A 25078-nucleotide genomic window follows, 5' to 3' on the forward strand; every position below is an offset into this window, starting at 1 on the left:
AAACATTCCTACAACATTGTCACCCTCTGAAATACTTGAGGCAAACATGTTGACTGTCAACGAGTTCTGAAAAGCACAACGGGCTGAGGGTCCGGCAACGGTGTTGGCGATGGGAACCGTAACGCCACCCAACTGCTTCGATCAAAGCACGTATCCGGATTTTTATTTTCGTATAACTAAGAGTGAAGATCAAACCCAGCTCAAAGCTAAATTTAAGCGCATGTGTAAGTTTCTTGAATCATCTTGTTTCTTAATCAACGCTTCATACATCGGCCAGCTACAGAATTATTTTACTGAAGGAGAAACCTATGATGTGAATAACTTTGTTGTTAGGCGATATGCGGACATGCAACATGGTAGATGTTTTAAGAATGATATCTACATCCAGTTAAACAATTTGACTGAAGTTATGGTTACTGGAGGTGTGGATTACATCCAGCAGCATGTATTCGATTTTACTGATTTGGATTCTTTGTACACTGCTGCACAGGAACAGAAATATCTGATTGGTAATAAGTTTCCATCAAGTAGAATTGTTTCATAAATCAAGTGAAGAAATTTGACAAAATCTCTTTTTATGTTGTAGATGTTGTGGGGATTTTGGAACAAGCTGGGCCACTCACTCACTTTAGAAACCGCCTCGGTCAAGAAGAGCAGTGTGTTGAGTTTAGAATCACTGATATGTTGTATGTGTCTATATTGTTAATCACAAATTTTATCAAATTATTATTGTTTTCTTACTGAAACTTTCTATAAAATACTCAACAGCACATCGGCCAGAGCAGTTTTCTACAATGAAATGGCAGAAGAGTTTCACCAACCTATCCAACAAGCCAACCAACATCCAATAGTGGTTATCATCTCGAGCTGCAAACCTCAAATGTTCTCAGGTACTCTTTCTTGATATTTTAACACAGAGCCTTTCAATTTAAGCTTTCAATTAGCTACAATATTTTGTGATATTTTAACACAAAAATGGTTTACATGTAAACTATAGAGGAGCCAAACGTAACAAACTTCCAAGCTACAAGATTTTTCATTAATCCAAATCATGAGGCAGTTGATGATTTGAGGAACGCTTTAAGGTTCGTAGTTTATCAAACAAAATTGAAATATAGGCTTCTCCTTATTATGTTAAACCAATTTCAAATTACTGGATGCAACAGTGTGGCTAATTGGCAAAACCACTAACGAGGTCCTGAGGTGATCTGCTCTTTCCAAGGCCTGCTGTTTGAAGAGTTTCTCTTTCCGCTTAAGCATTTTGTTGTTGTATAATCCAGATTTAAAACTTCGTCATTTCACTGCCTGCCTTTGCTTTCATTTCAGTTTTTTAAATATAACCCGTGTGTAACCAAGTATTAGTCTGGACAAATGCTGTAATGCGAACTGAATTTCATTTCGGTACAAGCTATTCTGTTGTGCATGCGCCCAGCACCGCGGGCTTAAATACTAGTATATATATTGTTCTGTGTTTGGTTGAGGTAATTAAATTTGGAAGAAACCAAATAAAATTTGAATTTTATCAAGAGTAAACTTCAGGTTGTGATCAAAATTTATATTAATTTTCAAAACGTTGGTTAGAGTTCCAAATTCTAGAAAGATTGTCAAACTTTGGCTTCGTTTTTGAAAAGTGTGGCTCTCACTGACGGGATCAGGAGCCACATTTTTGAAAAGCGGACCAAAGTTTGGTCACTTTTATGAGAATTTGGAACTCATTTTTACCCTTTTGTTTATTCCAAATTCTGAGAAAAGTGGCCAAATTTTGGTCTGCTTTTCAAAAATGTGGCTCCCGTTAGGCTCCCGTAAATACATTTAACAGGAGACACTGTTAGGTCCCGATAGAGTGTAATTTAAGCTAGAAGGGGGGGTTGAATAGCTTAATCACCAATTTAAAAATTGATGTGGTGTAATAAAATTTATCCCCCTTTTGAATAGCTTTTATCGAGAGTATAGGCAGTTTATGTGTGCGGAAGCAATGTAAGAGTAATACGACACACGAGATTTTATCCTGGTTCGCGGTGGCTAACTCAACAATTGGAGTCCACTCACCCCTACTCCAGTCCCCGAGCTCCTCCCCGGACTCGAGATTTTCTCTACTATAAAGAAACTCCTTTACAGTAGGCGGAGAAGCCTTTACAAATATATATCTTGGAGCGTAACTTCCCGTTACCTCCTCACTATAAATGTAAACTTACAAGACTCTTCTTGGAGCGTAACTCCCCGTCACCTCCTCAAAGTCGTTGTACTCCGGGTGTAGTCTTTGAACTTCTAAACTTTTGCGGGTCTTGGATCTTAGGTCTTAGGTCTTGGGTCTTTCCTCTTCCTCACGGTGCAAAGACGACTAACTCCCAGTTAGCTCGTCTAGGACTTGGGTCTTAGAACGAAGATCACCTCACTTCACTTCACCTCACTGCAAAACTTAGAAAACAATATCTACGACAAATAACCTTAGTTTATAAAAAGGGTTTTGGACTAGATACAACTAGGCCGATAGTGGGTATATATATATGTTGAAGATATATATATATATTCAAAGTATACTTTCCGAATGATTTAGAAAGATTTAAGTATACTTGATGTTTTACTCCAATACTAAATATGAGTATATAGTTGGAGTAATAAAAGTCTCATAAGCTTTAGTCTCGCTTAAGACTTGTATAATACTTGTCTTTTTGACTAAGTATATATATTACTTCGAATATACGTCTATTTTCGAAGTACGGATTTAAGAGAGTCTTTTGATATAGCTCTTTTGGCTATGGACTCTTCTTAATACAACTCTTCTCTTGATATAGTCTTTTTAGACTAAATATAATCGATTTAGTGCGGAGAGAGAGAGTGTAGTCTTTCTTTAACTTTAGCACAATATAATGATATAGCCAAACTAGAATCCGCAATTACAACAACAATAAATAATAAATAATAACAATAAAGTGCAGAAAGTAAATAGCGGAAAGTAAATAAGTTAGTTGGCTAAGTTAGTGCTAAGTAAAGTTAAAGAATTAAAGTAAGCCTTTTAGAATTTCTTCCCACGGAATAATACGATGATAGTTGGGAATAGAATCAAGCTTAATAAAATTGATTTTGACCGTCGTCAAATATTAATCTCGTTTTCGAGATTTATTACGAATCTTTAGTTCGTAAGAAGATACAAATCGTAGTTCGTTTGTATCAAAATATATTTGAGTATATTCGAAAGATATTGTAATATCCGTATTATTTATTTAAATCTGAATTAGAATAGAATTATTAATATTAGTTTAGTATTTTTGATTTAAAATAGAATTAGTAATTAGATTATATAAAGATTAATATTAATTATTAGAGTTCTATTAGAGGTAGGATATTTTAAAGACCTATATATATTTAGAGGCCTTCTCGTTAAAACCCTAAGAAATAAAGTGAAGAGCGCAGCGGCAGAGTAAAAGGAAAAAGGAAACGGGGAGGAGAGAACAGAGGAGAGAGATTTGGTGCGATAAAACCTTGCCAAGGTATTGATACAAATCATTGCTATAACATGATTATTTAATTACTCACCTTTTATTGTTGATAGGTTATAACCTCTAAACTATTACTCTGTCAGTATAGCTTGATTGTATTCATTCATTAGTTTATTTAAAATTACCGTAACAGAGTTATGGCCTGATGTTCAGTGGTGTACATGCTTGAGTTAAGTCAATTAGCTGACATGTTTTGAAACTTTGGCCGTAAGCTGATTAGGCGTATCGGATGTTATTAATACGATTACTAAATATTAGTATAATATATATTATGTTCGCGTAAGCCGTTTAGACCTAATATCGATTAATAATAAATTATAATTTTGTATTTAGGTTCGGGACTGGGAGTTTAGAGAATTATTTACGGCTTCTCGTGAGTGTTTGGTATGTTAATTTCGAGGTACGGATTTTATTCCTTTTATTCAGCGCTACTCCTTTCGATATTAAATGATTTTGATCTGTCCTATTTTGATCCGTCTGATTTGCTAAGTTTGTTTTTCATTTGACTGTTTTGATTTCTGAAAAATATTTTAAAAATCGGTTTTGATTTCCGAAAAATATTTTAAAAATCTGTTTTGAAAGATTGAAATATTTATTATGCGATTTTCAGAGATTTTACAAAATATGATTTGTTCAGTTTATTTGAAATATATGTACCATGTGATTTTAAAGTTGTGAAAATTGTTTTGTTTGAACTCTTAGAGAGATATAGGGTATACCGAGTTACCCAGCTGTTGGGGTACTACAGCCATGTCTTTGCGGCACCATTGACATGACACTTCCGTGACAGTGTGATTGGTCACGGCGTATCCTTCTGTTAGCTCTTGGGAGGAGCTTTGGCCATTTTGATTATTTGTTCAGGATACGTGGGTGCACCCAGTTCAGTTTTGATATGATTTGTGATTTGACGGTGACGTTGTATATGCCGTACACGTTATCCGATTTGTTGCACACATTAGGTACCCTATGATGTGTGTATCTGTATATGTTCTGATATGATCTCGGTATGAAATATTCTAACCCCTTGTTGCTTCAGCCTGTTATTTTAAAATAACTGATTTATATTACTGTCAAAATATTTCAAATGTTTCTTGTTTTGTAAATGATACCAATCCGTACTGGGTATTTGGCTCATGCCGTATTCTTCTTCTGGCAGGTACTTAGGGGGATTCGGGACTGTGTGATGGAGAGCAGCCCTTTTTCATTGATTAGGATTTATGGAATTCTAGCATTTATTCGGATTTTACTGTTTAGAGATTCTATTTATTCGCATTATTCAGATTAAATGATTTTGGAGGATTGATATCATTCTAGAACTTATTAGAACTGTTTATCATCGTTTTGAATATATATTAGTGCTCTGTTTGCAGGTTTTGGATTTGTAGGTAACCTCTCGTCTTAATTTAAGATGGGGGTGTTACAAAGTAAACTTTGTTTATGTATATAACTCAAATGTAACGAATCTTAGTTCGTTTAAATATACACCGAATCTATAGTTCGTGTATATATATTTATATTTCGAATAACACGACTTTGTTAGTTCGTGTTTGAATTTAATTCGAAATAAGAAATCTCTTTTATAAGAGATATAAGATGAAGAGCTTTAAGATGAATAGATCGAGAATAATAACGAGCTCTTGTATATATAATGGTCGGTTAAGACTCGGATCGAAGCTAAAATAATAACCACTTACAAAAACGATCGGAAAGTTCGCCGGAAAAATTCGCCGGAAGTTCGGCAGAATTTTGGCTTAGTGGCGGAACTTGGGCAGCCCTACGGGAGGCCTAAAGTATTAGTGGTTGAGCTAGTTGGGTTGGGAGAGAGCTTGGTTGGTTGAACTAAGCTTATATAACTAAAACCTTGTATATATAAATATATATGTATAAGAAAAGAGCTTTTAGAGAAGAAGTATTTGTAGAGAGTGTTTGTAGAGATGAAAGAGAGAATACTTCTAAAATTCCCAGCAACTAATTAGCTCTTTAGCTTGTGTAGAAAATGAATGGGGATGGGGTGGTATTTATAGGGAAAATTTGGGGTAGTGGGTAGTGGAAGGTGATGTAAGGGATGATGTAAATGGGTAGGTGATGTAAGGGATGACTACATTGTCTTTGTCCACTAGCCTAGCAACTTGACAAGCAACATGTGACTTCTTATCTCAGCACTTAATGCTTGGAAGAGGATAAGGCACACACCCCAATGCAACTCAATTAACTATTAATTAACGATTAAGTATCGTTAATTAAAACTAGCTTATTTCTAAACATCTCCAATAAATCCAACAAAAAATATGACAATTTTTTAAATATTGGAAAATGGAAATCTGTGAAGTTTGGTAATTTTTGGTCAAAGTCTCCTAGGTCAAACGCTCAGTCAAAGCTTCTCGGGTCAACCGTTCAGAAACAAACCCCGACAAACATTCTCCAAAAATCACGAAACTTTTACCTAACATACATCACATCATAAAAATGACGTCCCCAAAGTTTCAAGTCATTCTAGCAAGTGGAAGTATTTTATCCGGAATTAAAACGATAAAAACCGCTTTTCGGGTATGAATAAAATACGTAAATCTTTTTGACGATTTGTAAAACGTTTTTGGCTAGAATTTTGAATTGGATAAATACTACAAATATATTTCCTTGAGAATAAAATAGTTTGGAGTGTTATGGAAATATTTTGAGTATTTAAATTAATTTCCTTCGATAAATAAGGAAATATGCGTAGACCGAGAAAATTAGTATTTGGTCAAAATGAGTAGACCCTTGACTAATTTTTGATACCAAAATACTTAGAATAATATGATTCATGATAAATTATGGTTTTAACAATTTTAAAGTGCATTCTAAGTATTAAAATATTTTTCTCCGAAAAATGAATAATTTGAGAGACCTTGGAGAAAATATTTAATAAACCAAGAAAAATGAATATTAATATTTGACCATCCAAATATTAATGTTTTGATAGAGTAAATCTTTCTTTTGGATAGAAAACAATTTTTGGAATGAAAGATTTATTTTTGGATAATTAAAGATAATTTATCCCGTAAAATAGGAATTGGTAAATCAGGGAATAAATTACTTTAATTAAGAGATTTAAAAAATAATGTTTCATGAGGGTTCTAAAGAATATCAAATCTTGATAATCCTTTTTCGATCTTCATGCGAGTTTAATTTTGCAATATGAAAATAGGGAAATATCGTAGAATGGCGATATCCCTCAGTATGAATATTGCGTTAAAAATAGGTATTTTGATATGAAGAAATATAAGATGATTTTTCAAATGACTTGTTAGAAATAACTTTTCCACTTAAGGATGATCATGCAAGTTAATGATCCTATTGGGAGGATTGCTAAGTGATTTAAATTTTACGTTTATTTATAAATACCAAAATAAATTAATATCGAAGACATCCTTTCAGACACATTTTTAAAAATCGGAGCCAAAGTTTGGCTATTTTTTTGAGAATTTGAAATTCTGACCAACTTTTCAAAAATTGGTGTAATTTTTGGCCATAATTTTGAAATTTACTCTTATATCAATTTCTTCCGATCTCAAAAATAGATCAAGTTTTGACTTAATTTTTTTGGAAACTTTCTTGCTAACTCTCTTATTTTCATTATTATTAGCTCGAAAGCAGGAATTTCGCTCACCCACACCACGCGCTCGATTCTTGGAAATTTTTCGGTGTTCGGGATTCTTGCTAATGATTAATTTTGTCATTAGTTGAATATTCAATCACTTAACTAACTTATCATGTAATAATTGTTTTATTAAATAATTTTACTGCAAATTGTTTTATTTATTTGAAATAATTATTGCAAATCTATATACTTCTTAAAGCATGAGTCATTTTTTAAGGCTGATATGGTAATTTCACATGCTCTTGGATCAACCCATTAAGCTCTGGATCGACCCAGCATCTTCCTCATTCAAATTAACACTATGAAAAGATATTTCGGATCTTTATTTGACCCGACCCGGATAATACTGGATATGCACCATATTCATACCATATCAGTAGCGCAGCATTGAATGCAATCTCTTCGATCAAGCCACTCATTACGAGCTCATTCAAATCATATCAGGATCATCATATTAAGATCAGAATTTAAAAATAGCATTAATCACACATCCTTGAATCGTGCCACTAATCACGACGTCAGTTTAGATTTAAGCTTTGCTACTTATTTGCATATGATATTCTTATTAGATCAAAGCAGATTAGTTGGATTTCACATTCGAAATCATTCTTTCTTCCACGCATGTAATCGCGACGAGTATGTTTCCTTGCTTGGCTTTCGAACTGATTTGTGTTCTCGGTCGGATTTTGGTGTAGTACTACTGATCTTGGCTTTCTTTACACATTAATTTCTCTATCCACGGATTTTGCTTTGCGCTTATTTACTATATTGTATAATCAAATTGTACTTATCTTGCACAAATCGCGTTGATCCGTGTATGCATCAGGTAGTATCCGTCAAAGTCCTTTTGCGACGATGCTTCGACAAAGGATGATGTTTCGAAGTCAAAAAGAGAATAACACCATTGGCCGTGAAATAAGTCTGCAGTATTTCCATCTTAATTTACAATATTTGCTACATTGTGTATATTTGTTCATTCTATTATTTTTGAACGGGTTCTGAAGTTTGTTGTTTGAACGCTGCAGGTACCATAATCAGTACATGATTTTGTATTTAACGTGTTTGATAATTTGCTACAGAGAAAAGCTGAGAGATCCGTCCTCACGATTTCTATTGATTTCATGTTCCAGGAATTTGAGAAAAGGTTCGAACACTTTAGTGCAAATGAAAGATTTGTGTTGTGATATAGAAATTGGGATTATTTTTTGAACATCATTTTTAACTCTTCGTGTTGGGATTTGTGTTGTGCAAAAAGTAATCTTAGTGTTTTGTTTTTTAATTCTTCTGGATTCAATTTATTTTGATTTTGTATAGATGACATGATAATTTGTAATTAATTTTTTTAATTTTTTTGCATAATTTCCTTTCGTATTGATAGTGATTATGATGATGCATATATGTCCTCCACTGTATTTATTGAGCCTCTTTTTGTTATTAAGTTTTCCTTACAACTGTTGAACAGAGATGATTCGTCTTGGCCACCATCGGATGCTCATCGTGTGAAGATTTGTATTCACTTTTCCTCAACATCCACTACTAGAATTAGTAGAATAGACATCAGGGTATAGACATCGGTCGAGTTAGGCCCTGATGTAAAAGTGTGTATTAACATCGGTTCAAAAATCACCGATGTAGATGTTAGTTTTGACATCACTTAGTATCACATCCGATGTCTAACTTATTTGAATTAAAAACAAAAAGTGCGCGGCAACCCTATTCTATCCCCCTCCCCAAATATTTCCCGTATATTTCCCCCCTTAGTCAAATTTTCATTCCCCCCATATTTTTAACCCCAAAATCAGACAAATTAAACACACTGTTCTTGAATATTCAGACAAATATTCACTTCAAATTTAAACTCTCCCTCACTCCCTTCTCCCCGCTTTTCTCTTACTTCTCACAATCAAAGCTGCTAAAACCCTAATCAACCGAAGTTGTTCAAACCCTATTCAATTGAAGCTCTTAAAGTCTAATCACTGTAGTCGAATCCCAAAAACTACTCTCGAAGCCCTAATTCTCGACCTCTTTTTGTTGCTTCGAAGAAGCCCTAGTTCTCTCCTCAAGTAATTAATTACTTTCTTGCTCTTGTTCTTGTTCTCTTGTGGTTGCTCTTTTGACTTTTATCGCTCTCTTGCTGCTGCTTCTTTGTGATTTATTGATTTTTGTTTTGTGTTTTTTTAATTAGTTTTTTGTTTTGGTTCGATTTGTGTATATATATGTGCCTGGTTTGTTTGGGTTCGAAGATGATTTTGTTTATATGCAAGTTGAATTAGCTGTTGCTCTCTTGAAACATCTGATTTTGTTGATTTTGGTTAATGGTTTTGTGTTTTTGTTAATTAGTTTCTTGTTTTGGTTAATTAGTTCTGTTTTCATTTGATTTAGCTCTGTTTATTTAACTCTATTTCAACTATGATTATTTAACTCAGTTTTAGCTTTTGTTAATTAGGTTCTTATTTTGGTTAATTAGCTCTATTTTGCTCTAGCTGAGAAGGTCTCTATCATTCAATCTTGTACCTGGAGTGTAGCCTTCATATTACAATATTCCAGGGTACTTTAAATTCAGGTTATTTTACTTGAATTTCTTATATACGGCAGCTTTAAGAACCACATTTAAGCTTGCCTATAGTGTTATAAATAGACTTGCAGTTACATGTTTAGGTCTGTATTTCTCCACATATAAGCTTGCCTTCAGTGTTATAATTAGGTACGATATGAGACTTGTGCTATTGAATAGGATGGGAAGGGGTATTGCTTTTGATTGTTGGTCTTGTGATTTGATTTGTGCTGCCTCTTCTCCAGATATATACATAATTAACTTAGAACTAGTTTGTTGAAATCTTTCCAACCTCATGCTAAAAGGGCAATCTTTGTGCAAGCAGGCTATAGGTGTTGATATTTATCGTTTTCCTTGGTTTTGTTTTGACTAATGTATGTAAGTTTTGGTCAAAGTAGCTATGTGAGAACACTAGTTTGACTTGATGATGGTGTGTCATGTATGTTTGAATATATTGTAGTAATAATCTTTACATAAATTGCAGTGATGGTGGAAGGCCAAGCAGCGGAAACAGCATCTTCATTGGTGGCTTGGTGTTAGGTGGAATAATTATTGGTGCTCTTGGTGCTGTATATGCGCCTCAGGTACTTTGTTAACTTATTTATATTATGTTCTTATCCGGACAAGTAATTGTAGAGTGGGATATCACCTAATAGGCTAATACCTTTGTGATTGACCGTTTTTCATGTATTTTAGTTAAAGACAAGTACTGCCTTAGGTATTTTAGAACATAACTAATAAAGCCATTTTTTAAGCAAACTGAAGATCTCATGTATCGGAGTGGAAGTTTCTGTGTTCTCATGTATTAGACCAGGATAATAGAAAAGTACTGTGCAGTTCACATCTATTCACCACCTGAAATTATCAATGCATCATTAAGCACCAGTGATTATGCGACATGCCTTCAAAATTTCTTGGTATTATTGGTACATATGTATAACAACTTGTAGGGTCAACAATTCAATAATCTTACACAGGGCTTATCCCTCCACTTTGTTTATTCCACGCCTGGATTTTATTATATTTGCTTGATTATATATGTTTTATTAATGCAATTTAATTCAGTTCTCATATACATACCCTGTTGCTATCACTGAATAAGTTAGAGTTTGGAATTGTAATTTTCAACATACTTTAATAGATCTCGAGTGGGAGGCTTTTAAGTGAGAATTGATATTTCCAAAAGTATGTGCAGCATCTTCTAATGCATAAGATATCAGCATCTTCTAATGCATAGGATTCTTGATTCACCACAGACCATGGAATGTGAAAAGAGGCCTCCACTTCTGTCACAATTTAAAACCCGAGGTAAATATTTCAGCTTTTCGGATTTCATTTTCATTTTGCTGTGAATCCGAATTCAGTGCTATTATTTTTTTATGCTTGTATCTCTATTTGCATCATCCTCTACTTCGGGCATGGTTGGAGCGCAATATCTTGTTGCTTATCAGAAATCTGATGTAAGCATGAGGGCTTATATTCTATATCGAAATAGCAGTCCATTTTGGTACTAATAGATGGATATCTTGATCCAGGGGAGTTTGTTAACAAACACCAGTTATCAACCGGTGACCTTATGTTGGTGTATGAAGATCGCGAAAGCAAGGAATATGTAAGTGCACAAGTAAAATATTATTAGTAATGTAGATGTTGAGTCCCAATACTAGTTGAGCATTCCTTATTTCTTGTCAGGTAATTGAGGCTAGAAAAACACTGAGCAAGAGTCTGAATGACAGTCCAGAAAAGAAGATTCTCAAAAACCACTCTAATAAAGCTAGTACTCAAGGTCAGGCACTTGATGTACTCCTATGTGGTGGTTGTGCTCCCAACACAGGAGCAAAATGACTCATTCATCTATTCTTATTTTGCAAAATTTTATGAATTTGCTAGATTATTGTAGTTTGGAGTTTTTGGATAACCTTAGATTTTGGTATATTGCCGAGGGATGGCTAGATTGGTTATGGTTGAACGTTGGATGTATATATTGAATGGTATATTGTGATTTCTATGAACGAATCAAATTTTTGGCAGCATTAATTTTTCGTAATTTTTTTTGTAAACAATTGCAGTAATTACATTAGGCCTTTCAAAAAAGTGATGTGCATGTGAATGAAAACTAGTGGCAAAAAACTAAATATACATCGGTTATTATAAATAACTGATGTAAAAAACATACTCAGACAACAAAATTTTTAAGAAAACGATGTTATTATTCGCATATACATCCTACATTAAAAATAACCGATGTATAAAAGAACCTATGACAACGAAAACTCTAAAGAAACGATGTCTATATCATCTAATTCCTTACGAGTCGCATGTTTAAATTAGTGTTATAGAGATAATATTACATTATGCACAATTAAATCATGTAGTTTAACCATAAAAATGGCTGATAGACATCAGAATTTAAGCTAAAAAACGATGATAAAAGTCACAGAGACATTAGTTTTTGGCCGATGTCTTTGTATAGGACCTTTAACATCGCCGACCTAGACATCGGAGGCTGATGCACAAAGACATCGGCCAAAAACCGATGTCTATTAACTAAATTCTAGTAGTGATCTGCTTCATTGATCTAGACTTTTTGTTAACTTTTTATCATGTGCCATTGTTTTTTGACAAGAGACACAGAGAATGAATATGACGCAATTTCCGTCCAGATACATGAATCTAGCCTGCTACAACTCATATGTAAATAGGGAAAAGTAGTCAAAATATATTTGATTTTCAATGATTTTGGCATTTATTATTACAATCCTTTTTTGTATAATATGTAGTTGTTTCGATATTCAGTATATTCAATTTTCAAATCTTGATTTTTTGTTATAATTTCGAATTAATGGAGTCTTTTTTCACTCCACAATTTTAGCTCTTAATAACGAAGTTTTTATATATTAGATTTTTAAATATTCGGATACATGGATCTAGACTTTTTAACACCACAATTTTAGCTCTTGATAATAAAGTTTTTATGTATTAATTTTTTTTATATTTTCCGATACATACGTATACACTACTATAACTCATAGCAAGTAAGAAAACATAGTCAAATATAATTTGATTTCCACTTATTTTAGCATTTATTACTACAATATTTTTTCGTATAATTTGTGTGGTTTCTATTTTCACTATATTCAATTTTCAAATCGACTTTTTGTTATAATTTCCGATTAACAAAGTATTTCTTCACTCCACAATTTTAACTCTTGATAAGGAAGTTTCTATATATTAGACTTTTTAAATTTTCAGATACAGGAATCTAGCCTGCTGTAACTTATATGTAAATAAGGAAACATAATCAAAATTTATTCGATTTTCAATGATTTTGGCATTTATTATTACAATCCATTTTTGTATAAAATATAGTGGCTTCCATATACATTAACAATTCAATAAGCAAATCAATACTTTTTGTTATAATTTCAAATTAATTGAGTCTTTTCTCTCTCCATAATTTTAGCTCTTGATAAGAAAGTTTTCATATACAAAGATTTTTCAAACTTTCGATACATGGATCTGGATTGCTATAGCTTATATGCGAATAGAGAAGTCAAACTTCATTTGATTTCCACTGTTATGACATTCATTACTACAATACGTTTTTGTTTAATTTATGCGGTGTCCATGTTCATTATATTCAATTTTAAAATCAAGATTTTTTTGTTATAATTGCATTATTAATAGAGTATCTTTTCACTCCACAATTTTAGCTCTCGATAAGTAAGTTTTTATATATTTGACTTTTTAAATTTTCGAATAAATAGGTCAAGCCTGCTATAACTCATATGTAAATAAAGAAAGGCAGTCAATCTTTATTTGATTTTCGCTGATTTTGACATTTATTATTACAATCCTTTTTTCTAATATATGTACTGGTTTCCATATTCATCACATTCAAGTTTCAAATCTAGATTTTTTTTATATAATTTCATATCAATGCAACACCTTTTAACTCCACAATTTTAGTTCTTGATGATGACGTGTTTATATATTAGATTTTTAAAATTTCCAAATATATGGATCTAGCAAGCTATAATTCATATGCAAATAAGAAAACGTAATCAAACTTAATTTAATTATCACTAATTTTAGCATATATTACTACAATGTTTTTTCATATAATTTATGCAGTTTCCATTTCACCACATTCAATTTTCAAATTAAGACTTTCAGTTATGGTTTTCGAATAACAAAGAATTTTTTCATTCAACAATTTTAACTTTTAATTATGAAGTTTTTATATATTAGATAAAAAAACAAAAATCATACTCGTGTGCGTAGCATTGGCCAAAATGCTATGAGTATATATTAATCTGATAAATGAGCATATTAGAAGTTTAAATAACTTAACAATAAAAAATTTTACATACAGTAAATTATACAAATTATTATTTAATAGTATATCTATAAACTTATAAATTTTTAACTATACAAATATTGATTTAATAATAAATCTATAAACTTATAAATTTTTATTCCAAACATAAAAAATTATTATTATATTAAATATTTGGTTATATTAATGATACTAATGAAAAGTATATTCCGTTATAAAAACAATACAGAATCTATTCCATTATAAATATTTATCACGTATATCTTCTTATTATAAATTTTAAATATAGACAATAATTGTAGCATATAATTTTAGTAATGTAACTGAATTATGATCACATATGTATTCCTTTATTGATGTATTCCTTCAAGGTTAGTTATTCCTTAACTTATCAATCAATTTTTATTAAGGACGGGAGAAAACTCTTTTATCAGCATATTCACCTTACTTTTATAATTAAGTAATGGATGGAAACTTTATAATCTGCATAATCAGGTTAAGTTTAAACTTATTTCTATTTCTAAATACAAAAATTTATATAGTCTGCGTCGTTATAATTTCTGTTGCGTGATTTTATTTTTTTTCAATCGAATCGTATATATTATCTTTAACATTTACAACGTACTGATCGTCAATAACATAACACGATTATTTTGACTCTTACGTGCGTTGCATTTCATAACTCATATCTCATATCATATTATTTGTTAATAAAAAATGTATAGCTAAACTATATAAAAAAAAAAAAAAAAATCATACCCATGTGCGTAACACGGGCCAAAAGCTATGAGCATATTTTTGTTTAAATAACTTAACAATAAATTTTCTTACATACAATCAATTATAATTTTTTGTTATTTTATTTAAAATACGAGGGGTCGCAGTTAGCCAACCCCAAAATTTTTTAATTATATAGTGATTACTATTTTCATGTCTTTTATAAATATTTTAGTAAAAATTATCAAATATTTTTATTTATTTTAACTATACAAATAATGATTTAATAATAGATCTATAAACTTATAAATTTTTATTCCAAACATAAAAAATTATTATTATATTAAATATTTGGTTATATTAATGATACTAATGAAAAGTATATTCTATTATAAAGACAATACAGAATCTATTCCATTATAAATATTTATCACGTTTATCATCTTATTATAAAATTTAAATATAGACAATAATTGTAGCATATAATTTCAGTAATATAACTGAATTATGATCACATATGTATTCTTTTATTGATGAAGTCCTTCAAGATTAGTTAATCCTTAACTTATTTATCAAATTTTATCAAGGAAGGGAGGGAACTCTTTTATCAGCATATTCACTTTAATTTTATAATTAAGGAATGGATGGAAGCTTTATAATCTGCATAATCAGGTTAAGTTTAAAATTATTTCTGTTTCTAAATACAAAGATTTATATAGTCTGCGTCGTTATAATTTCTGTTGCGTGATTTTTTTTTTTTAATCGAATCATATATATTATCTTTCACATTTACAACGTACTGATCGCCAACAATATAAAACGATTATTTTGACTCTTACATACGTTACCTTTCATAACTTATATCTCATATCATATTGTTTGTTAATGAAAAAATGCATAGCTTAACTATAAAAAAACAAAAAATCATACCTATTTGCGTAGCACGGGCCAAAATTCTATGAGGATATTTTCATTTAAATAACTTAACAATAAATTTTTTTACATACAATTAATTATAATTTTTTGTTATTTTATTTAAGATACGAGGGGTCGCCGTTAGGCGACATCGAGAAATTTTAATTATACAGTCATTACTATTTTCATGTCTTTTATAAATATTTTGGTAAAAATTACCAAATATTTTTATTTTAACTATATAAATAATAATTTAATAATTGATCTATAAACTTATAAATTTCTATTCCAAACATCAAAAATTTATTATTATATTAAATATTTGGTTATATTAATGATGCTAATGCAAAGTATATTCCGTTATAAAAACAATACATAATCTATTTCATTATAAATATTTATCACGTATATATTCTTAATATAAATTTTAAATATAGGCAATAATTGTAGGATGGTATTCCTTTATTGATGTATTCTCGCAAGGTTAGTTATTCCTTAACTTATTTATCAATTTTATTTAAGGAAGGTAGGAAACTCTATTATCAGCATATTCACCTTAATTTTATAATTAAGGAATGGATGGAAAGTTTATAATCTGCATAATAGGGTTAAGTTTAAAATTATTTCTGTTTCTAAATAGTCTGCGTCTTTATAATTCCTGTTGCGTGATTTTATTATTTTTCAATCGAATCATATATATTAACTTTAACATTTACAGAGTACTGATCGCCAATAACATAACACGATTATTTTGACTCTTATATGCGTTGTCTTTCATAACTTATATCTCATATCATATCGTTTGTTAATAAAAAATGTATAGCTTACCTAGATAAAAATAAAAACAAAAAATCATACCCATGTGCTTAGCACGGGCCAAAATGCTATGAGCATATTTTCATCTAAATAACTTAATAATAAATTTTTTTACATACAATTAATTATAATTTTTTGTTATTTTATTTAAGATACAAGGGGTCGCCGTTAGGCGAACCCCGAGAAATTTTAATTATATATTCATTACTATTTTCATGTCTTTTATAAATATTTTAGAAAAAATTACTTAATATTTTTTTTATTTTATCTATACAAATAATGATTTAATAATAGATCTATAAACTTTTATTCAAAACATTATAAATTATCATTTTATTAAATATTTGGTTATATTAATGATACTAATGAAAATCTATCCCGTTATAAAAACAATACGGAAACTGTTTTATTAAAAATATTTATCACGTATATCTGCTTATTATCAATTTTAAATATGGTCAATAATTGTAGCATATAATTTTAGTAATGTAATTGAATTATGACTGCTATGTATTTCTTTATTGATGTATTCGTTTAAGGTTAATTATTTCTTAATCAATTTATTAATATTAATTAAGGAAGGAGAAGACTCTAGCGTCAGTATATTCACCTTAATTTTATAATTAAGGAATGAATGGAAGCTTTATAATCTGTATAATCATGTTAAATTAAGAATTATTTATGTTTCTAAATACAAAGATTTATGTAGTCCGCGTCGTCGTAATTTCTGTTGCGTGATTTTATTTTTTCAATCGAAATTCGTATATATTTTATCTTTAACATCTACAACGTACTGATCGTCAATAACATAACTCGAGTATTTTGACTATTACATACGTTGCCTTTCATAACTTATATCTCATATCATATTGTTTGTTAATAAAAAATTTATAGGTTAACTAGATAAAAACAAATCATACCCGTGTGCGTAGCACGGGCCGAAATGCTATGAGCATATTTTTCTATAAATAAAAATTTGATAAATGAGCATTATTCATTTAAATAACTTGACAATAAAATTTGTAGCATATAGTTTATTATAATTTTTCGATTTTATTTAAGATACGAGGGGTCACCGTTAGGCGACCCCGAGAAATATTAATTATATAGTCATTACTATTTTCATGAATTTTTTAAATATTTTAGAAACAATTACCTATTTTTTTTTATTATATTAACCATACAAACAATGATTTGATTATTGATGCATAAACTTATAAATTTTTATTCTGAACTTGAAATATTATTATCATATTAAATATTTGGTTATATCAATGATACTAATGAAAAATCTATTCTGTTATAAAATCAATACAGTATCTATTATATAGATATTTATCACGTATATCTTTTTACTATAAATTTTCGGTATAAACAATAATTGTAGCATATAATTATAGTAATGTAACTGAATTATGACTACATATGTATTCCTTTATTGATGTTTAAGGTTAATTATTTCTTAACCTATTTATCAATTTTTATTAAGGACGGGTGGAAACTCTATCATCAACATATTCACCTTAATTTAATAAATAAAAAATGGATGGAAGATTTATAATCTGGATAATCAGGTTAAGTCATGTTTCCAAATACAAAGATTTATATAGTCCGCGTCGTTATAAATATTTTTTCGTGAATTTTTTTTTTCAATCGACATTCGTATATATTATCTTTAACATCTGCAACGTACAGATCGCCAATAACATAACTCAAGTATTATAACTCTTACATACGTGCCTTTCATAACTTATATCTCATATCATACTGTTTGTTAATAAAAAATGTATAGGTTAATTAGATAAAAAAACAAAAAATCATACCCGTGTGCGTAGCACGGGCCAAAATGTTAATAAACACGTTAAATTTTATAACTTAAAACTCATAAATAAGTAGTTTGACTGCGCTTATTACCCGTCAGATTTGGGGTTATTCACGACAGAAAGTATAGGTTAAGTTGATAAAAAATCAAAGAATCAATACCCGTGTGCGTAGCACGGGCAAAAAGGCTAGTTGTTAAGAATATTAAACTTATTCATTTGATTATTTGATTTGAATATACATATAACTCTTGAAATACATGTATAACATCGTATAATAGTATATATTTTTAATATATCAATATTTACCGAATCCCCGCCCCCGAATCCCTTATTCCAATCCATTATTCTCAACAAAATATAACATTAATGATTCTAGACATTCTTATAGACCAAGGTACTTTGAATTAACTTTTCAGGTGACAAATCGATGATCAATACCCGTTACATGCACTTGACTGAAGAATTTCTCAAGGAAAATCCAAATATCTGCGAGCACATGGCGCCATCCCTCGACGCTAGGCAACACGTGATGGTGGAGGAAGTGCCGAAACTAGGTAAAGAAGCAGCTACACTGGCCATAAAAGAATGGGGACAGCCACAGTCCAAAATCACCCACCTCATCTTCTGCACCACGGGCGGTGTCGATTTGCCAGGCGCAGACTACCGCCTTAGCAAACTCATGGGGTTCAGTCCCTCCGTCAAGCGCTTCATGATGTACCAGCAAGGCTGCTTTGCAGGCGGCATGGTTCTTCGTCTGGCAAAAGACCTGGCTGAGAACAACAAAAATGCTCGTGTGCTTATTGTGTGCTCCGAGCTCACGGTCCATACATTTCGGGGGCCTAGCCATACTTATCTCGATAATCTGGTTGGCCAGGCTGTAGCTTATATATAAAAACAAAAGCCTTTTGATAAACTGAAAGAATCAAAATCACACAGACTTGTTTGCCAATGTCAACTACTTTATTCTGGTGCCAATGCAAGATACAAATATGTAAAAACTTTCGACAGAAATGCCATAAAACTAGGACCTGATTTATCTAGTTTCCTAAACAGACTCCAACACTACTGTTTTATTCTATACGATCCTATATTAACGCTAGAAGCCAGCTGAGCAAATCACACTAATACTCCAGCTGGAGATACTGCAGAAAACAGAATATTAACTTAAAATAAAAATGACAAGTTTGAGATTAAAATCCCAACAGATTCCCCCTTAAGCTCAAACTTGTCTTGTGAGATTCTCAACACCTGGCAAACTCCGCAGCTTCTCAAATTTGATTGTCGTCAGAGCCTTTGTCAATACATCTGCCCTTTGTTCATGACTAGGAACATGCTTCAGAATGACCTCTCCTCGTTCCACGCATTCTCGAATAAAATGGAACCGTATATCAATATGCTTACTTCTTCCGTGAAACACAGGATTCTTTGCTAGATCAATGGCTGATCGGTTGTCAATGCACAATGTTACTGGACCAATGCTTTCTCCAGTTATCTGAGCTAAAACATTTCGTAACCAAATTCCTTGACAAGCAGCGGATGTGGCAGCCATGAACTCCGCTTCACAAGATGATAATGCTACACAGCGCTGCTTCTGCGAGACCCATGTAATGAGACTTTCATTCAAATAGAATACTACTCCACCTGTGCTTTTTCTATCATCCAGATTTCCTCCCAAGTCACTATCTGAGTAACCGAGCAAAACATTATTTCCTCCTTGCTTGGAATATGTCAAACCAAACTGTAAAGTACCCTTGACATACCTCAGAATTCGTTTCACAGCATTCACATGTAACTTTGTTGGTCGTTCCATGAAACGGCTCACAACTCCTACCGAGTAGGCTATATCCGGTCGTGTGTGGACCAAATAACGCAGCCCTCCGACTAAGCTTTTATACTGAGTAGCGTCTACTGCTGTCCCCCCTTCGTCCTTGGTTAACAGCTCCTTTGGATCCATCGGGTATTTTGCAGGGTTACAATCATTCATTCCAGCTTTCTCGAGAATTTTCCGAGCATACCCAGTTTGTTTCAGTTCTATATATCCTTCTGATTGTTTCACCTCAATCCCCAGATAGTAACTCAACCTGCCAAGATTGCTCATCTCAAAATTACTACTCATTTGTTCTTTAAACATTTCGATCAAATCTTTGTCAGAGCCTGTGACCAACAAATCATCTACGTAGACAGCTATGATCAAGGTCTCACCTCCTTCCTTTCTCGTGTACACCGCATGTTCATATGGACACTTGGTAAACCCAAGATTTTCTAAACATGAATTCAGTTTTGCATACCAGGCTCGAGGGGCTTGACGCAATCCGTATAAGGCCTTTATCAGTTTGTAAACTAGATGTTCCTTTCCCACCTTCTCGAAACCTTCTGGTTGAGCAACATATACATCCTCTTTTAATTCCCCGTTGAGAAACGCTGTTTTCACGTCCAAGTGATGGACTTCCCAGTTGTTTTTAGCTGACAGAGCCAATAATAAACGAACAGTTTCTAGCCGAGTAACAGGAGCGAAAATCTCTTCAAAATCTACCCCATGCTCTTGAACATACCCTTTAGCGACAAGTCTCGCTTTATGTTTCACAATTCTTCCGTCTGCATCCTTCTTCAGCTTAAAAATCCATTTCAAACCTATGACCTTTTGTCCGGTTGGCAGAGTAGACAACTCCCACGTGTTATTTTTCTCAATCGACTCAATTTCTTTCTCCATAGCCTTTCTCCACTCTCGATCTTCCACAGCCTGTCTGAAGCTTGCAGGTTCCTCGACACCCATGAGATACAACTCCTCATCCAACTCGACTTCTTCTGTGTCATTGTAGATGTCTGTCAATTTTCTGGTATGTCTGGGTTCTGTACTGTCGTCATAATTCTCAGAACTTAGCCTCAACCCTTGTGACCGTGCTTCTGGTGTAGCAAGGTTCTGTGACATATCATTATCAGTTGCATATGTTCCTTCGGTGCTCGTCTGATTTTCACCATCACTCTCTTGGCTCTCCAGAACTGCAAACTGTGGCGTCTGTTCATTAGCTTCACCTTTAGACTGATTCCAGGGCCATGCCTTTTCCTCTTCAAAAGTGACATCTCTACTAACAAGTATTTTATTTTCCGTAGGGTCCAGGAGTCGATATGCTTTTGTGCCTGGTTCCTTTCCCAGGTTGATTACTTGTCTGCTACGATCGTCTAGCTTTGATGTCTGACAGCTAGGAATTTTCATATGACTTAAACAACCAAAAACTCTTATGTGGCCAACGTGAGGTTTGTTCCCAGTCCACACCTCATATGGGGTTTTCCCGGATAATGCACGGGTAGGCAGTCGGTTCAAGAGATACACCGAGTGTCTGATTGCTTCTCCCCACATTATCGATGGCATGTTCATTTCTTTCAAACAACTTCTTCCCATTTCAACTACCGTACGATTTCTACGCTCAACCACACCGTTCTGTTGAGGTGTGTACGGGGCTGTGTAGTGCCTCTTTATTCCAACCTCTTCACAAAAGTTTTTGAATTCATTCGAGCTGAACTCCCCTCCTCTGTCAGTTCTAAACACTTTCACCTTCCTCTCAGACCCAGTTTCAACCAAAGCCAGAAATTTCTTGAAGGCGTTAAGAGCTTCATCCTTGTTTTTTAGAAAATAGACCCACATCTTTCGACTGTAATCATCAACGAGTAAAAAGAAGTATTTGTTACCTCCTGCTGTTGGGGGAGAAATTGGCCCGCACAAATCACCATGAATTAAATCCAGCACCATCTTTGCTGTGTAGTTAGCTTTGGTAGGAAATTGTTTCCTGGTTTGCTTAGACATGAGACAACCAACACACACAGTCTTAGGCTGGGCTATTCTTGGCATTCCATTCACCATCCGGTGCTTAGACATAAGATTCAAGGCCTGATAATTGACATGTCCGAGCCGCAAGTGCCACAGTCTTGATACTTCATCTTGTTTGCTCATTAAACACTTCTTGCTTCCAGTTTCAATCATCAACTTGTAAAGCCTGTTTTGAGATCTTTCGACCTTCATAAGAAGTCTTTCTTGTTGATCAAATACCCACAGGTATTCTCCTTTGATCACGACTCTATTGCCCTCCTCTGATAGCTGTCCAATACTGACAATATTTGTTTGGAGGCTTGGTATGTAATACACTTCATGCAGAGCAAACTCCTCTCCATTTTTACATACAAACATAACCGTCCCTTTTCCTTCAATTTTCACTGATGATCCATCACCAAAACGCACCTGTCCCGTTATTTTCTCATCCAGCTCAGTGAATTTGGATCTAAAACCAGTCATGTGATTGCTTGCTCCATTGTCGAGATACCATAATTTTGTTTCACTAACCTTTGTTTCATTTTTTGTCAATAACGAAAGCGTCACCCTGTTTTCATCAAGTTGCACAGGATTTGATTCTTTTTTCTCATGTTTTGCCAACAACAATGCAGGTTCGTTGTCTTCTGCTACAGCCATATTTACTTCTTGATATTGATCTTTGGCTCGATTTGGTTTTCGACACTCTGCTGCGAAGTGACCGTAGATGTGGCAGTTGTAGCACTTTATTTTACTTTTGTCACGACTTCCTCGATTCTTGTAGCCTGATGATCCCTCCTGGCTTCCTTTGTTTGTCCGCTTTAACCATTCTTCCCGGGTAAGAAGGAGTTTTTTATCTTCTCTATCTCTTTTACTCCACTCTTCCTCCGTTAGCATCAACTGGCTTTCCTTTGGTTCTATTTTCCCCCTTATTCTCTCATCATGTGCCTTCAGAGAACCAATAGCCTCTTCGATCGACATGGTCTCTAAATTTCCGAACTGCTCCATTGTTGACGTGATCTGTAAGAACCTTTGAGGGACAGCCCGAAGTAGTTTCTTTACCACGTATGACTCCTCCATTTTTTCCCCCAGGGCTCTTATGTTTGTGACAAGAGCATTCAGTTTCATGTGAAAATCGTCAAGTTGATCACTTTCTTTCATACTCAATGACTCGAACTCTGACTTCAAGGTTTGAATTCTTGCTTTCTTCACACGATCTGCTCCCTGGTATAATGTTTTGATCGCTTCCCAGGCCTCTTTCGCCGTTTTCTTCTCAGCTAGAGACAACAGCACTTCTTCGGGTATACCCTGGTAAATCATAGCCAGGGCAACCTTATCAGTCTTCTCTTCAACAGCCGCCTTTGGATCCGTTTGCTCGACAGCGCACCAGACCCCCTGGGCTTGCATGAATACCTTCATCTTCATCGACCAAGCTGTGTAGTTTTCTTTGGCTAACATTGGATAGCTCAATCCAATCGATCCACTACTCTTCAGCTTGTTCATCTCCATCGTCGACTGCTTTGACATACACTAGAATCTTCCTGCTCTGATACCAAGTGTAGCTTATATATAAAAACAAAAGCCTTTTGATAAACTGAAAGAATCAAAATCACACAGACTTGTTTGCCAATGTCAACTACTTTATTCTGGTGCCAATGCAAGATACAAATATGTAAAAACTTTCGACAGAAATGCCATAAAACTAGGACCTGATTTATCTAGTTTCCTAAACAGACTCCAACACTACTGTTTTATTCTATACGATCCTATATTAACGCTAGAAGCCAGCTGAGCAAATCACACTAATACTCCAGCTGGAGATACTGCAGAAAACAGAATATTAACTTAAAATAAAAATGACAAGTTTGAGATTAAAATCCCAACACAGGCCATTTTTGGCGATGGGGCTGCTGCGGTCATAGTGGGCTCGGACCCCGTGGTTGGAGTCGAGAAACCATTGTTTGAGATTGTTTCTGCAGCCCAAACGATCATCCCCGATAGCGATGATGCAGTCTGCGGTCATCTTCGTGAGGTGGGGCTTACCTTTCACCTCCGCAAAAATGTTCCTATTTTAATTTCGAAGAATATTACGAGCAGCCTAGTTGAGGCATTCAAGCCCTTGGGCATAACTGACTGGAACTCGATATTTTGGATTGCGCATCCTGGCGGCCGAAGTATACTAGATCATGTCGAAAATGAGTTAGGCTTGACGCCTGATAAACTGAAGTGTACGAGAAAGATTCTTTGGGACTACGGGAACATTTCAAGTGCTGGTGTTATGTTCGTGTTGGATGAAATGAGGAAGGCTTCAGCTAAGGATGGAAAGACTACTACTGGAGAAGGACTTGACTGGGGTGTTCTGTTTGGTTTTGGGCCTGGTCTCACTGTTGAGACTGTTGTTCTTCATAGTGTTCCTACATATTTTATTGTGTGTTTACAATGTAACATCACGACATCAGTCATCTGATAAGTTATTACTCCTATGTTGTACATGTTTTTTTATGTTATTTTTTGACACGTATTTTGAAATTTCTATAAAATACAGTTTCATACTCCCTCCGTCGCATTTTAGTTATTACTCCCTGTGTTGCGCATGTTTTTTTTATGTTATTTATTGACATGTATTTTGAAATTTCTATAAAATACAGTTTTATACTCCTTCCGTCGCATTTTAGTTGTCACATGTTTTTTTTTATGTTATTTATTGACACGTATTTTGAAATTTCTATAAAATACAGTTTTATACTCCTTCCGTCACATTTTAGTTGTCACATTTGGTTTTGTACCGGTCAAATTGACTAAAATTTGACTAAAATTTATTAATATTTTATTAATTGACAAAATAAAAAAAATATGTCACCAGAAATAACTTTTAATCTACTTTAAGGTGTAATTTTCTGTTTTTTAAAATAATGAGTAAGTGACTTGTAATCTTTGACCAAAATATAGTCAATTTGACCAACAAAATTGGA

General features: G+C 33.1%; 2 protein-coding genes across 2 annotated transcripts; both read left to right on the forward strand.

Moving 5' to 3' along the window:
- The first annotated feature begins 8 nt into the window (after positions 1 to 8).
- On the forward strand, positions 9 to 24610 carry LOC108192262 (chalcone synthase 9). The gene is made up of 3 exons (XM_064089281.1): positions 9 to 224; positions 18721 to 19178; positions 23995 to 24610. Exons 1-3 carry the CDS (start codon positions 110 to 112, stop codon positions 24571 to 24573), a joined length of 1152 nt encoding a protein of 383 aa, XP_063945351.1. The 5' UTR covers positions 9 to 109; the 3' UTR covers positions 24574 to 24610.
- On the forward strand, positions 272 to 1407 carry LOC108211850 (uncharacterized). The gene is made up of 5 exons (XM_064089282.1): positions 272 to 509; positions 587 to 686; positions 769 to 890; positions 998 to 1085; positions 1167 to 1407. The coding sequence occupies exons 1-5, from the start codon at positions 347 to 349 to the stop codon at positions 1189 to 1191; spliced, it is 498 nt and encodes a 165-aa protein (XP_063945352.1). The 5' UTR covers positions 272 to 346; the 3' UTR covers positions 1192 to 1407.
- Positions 24611 to 25078: the final 468 nt, after the last annotated feature.

The sequence above is a fragment of the Daucus carota genome, chromosome 3, assembly GCF_001625215.2.
Source record: "Daucus carota subsp. sativus chromosome 3, DH1 v3.0, whole genome shotgun sequence".
NCBI classification, from domain to species: Eukaryota; Viridiplantae; Streptophyta; class Magnoliopsida; order Apiales; family Apiaceae; genus Daucus; species Daucus carota.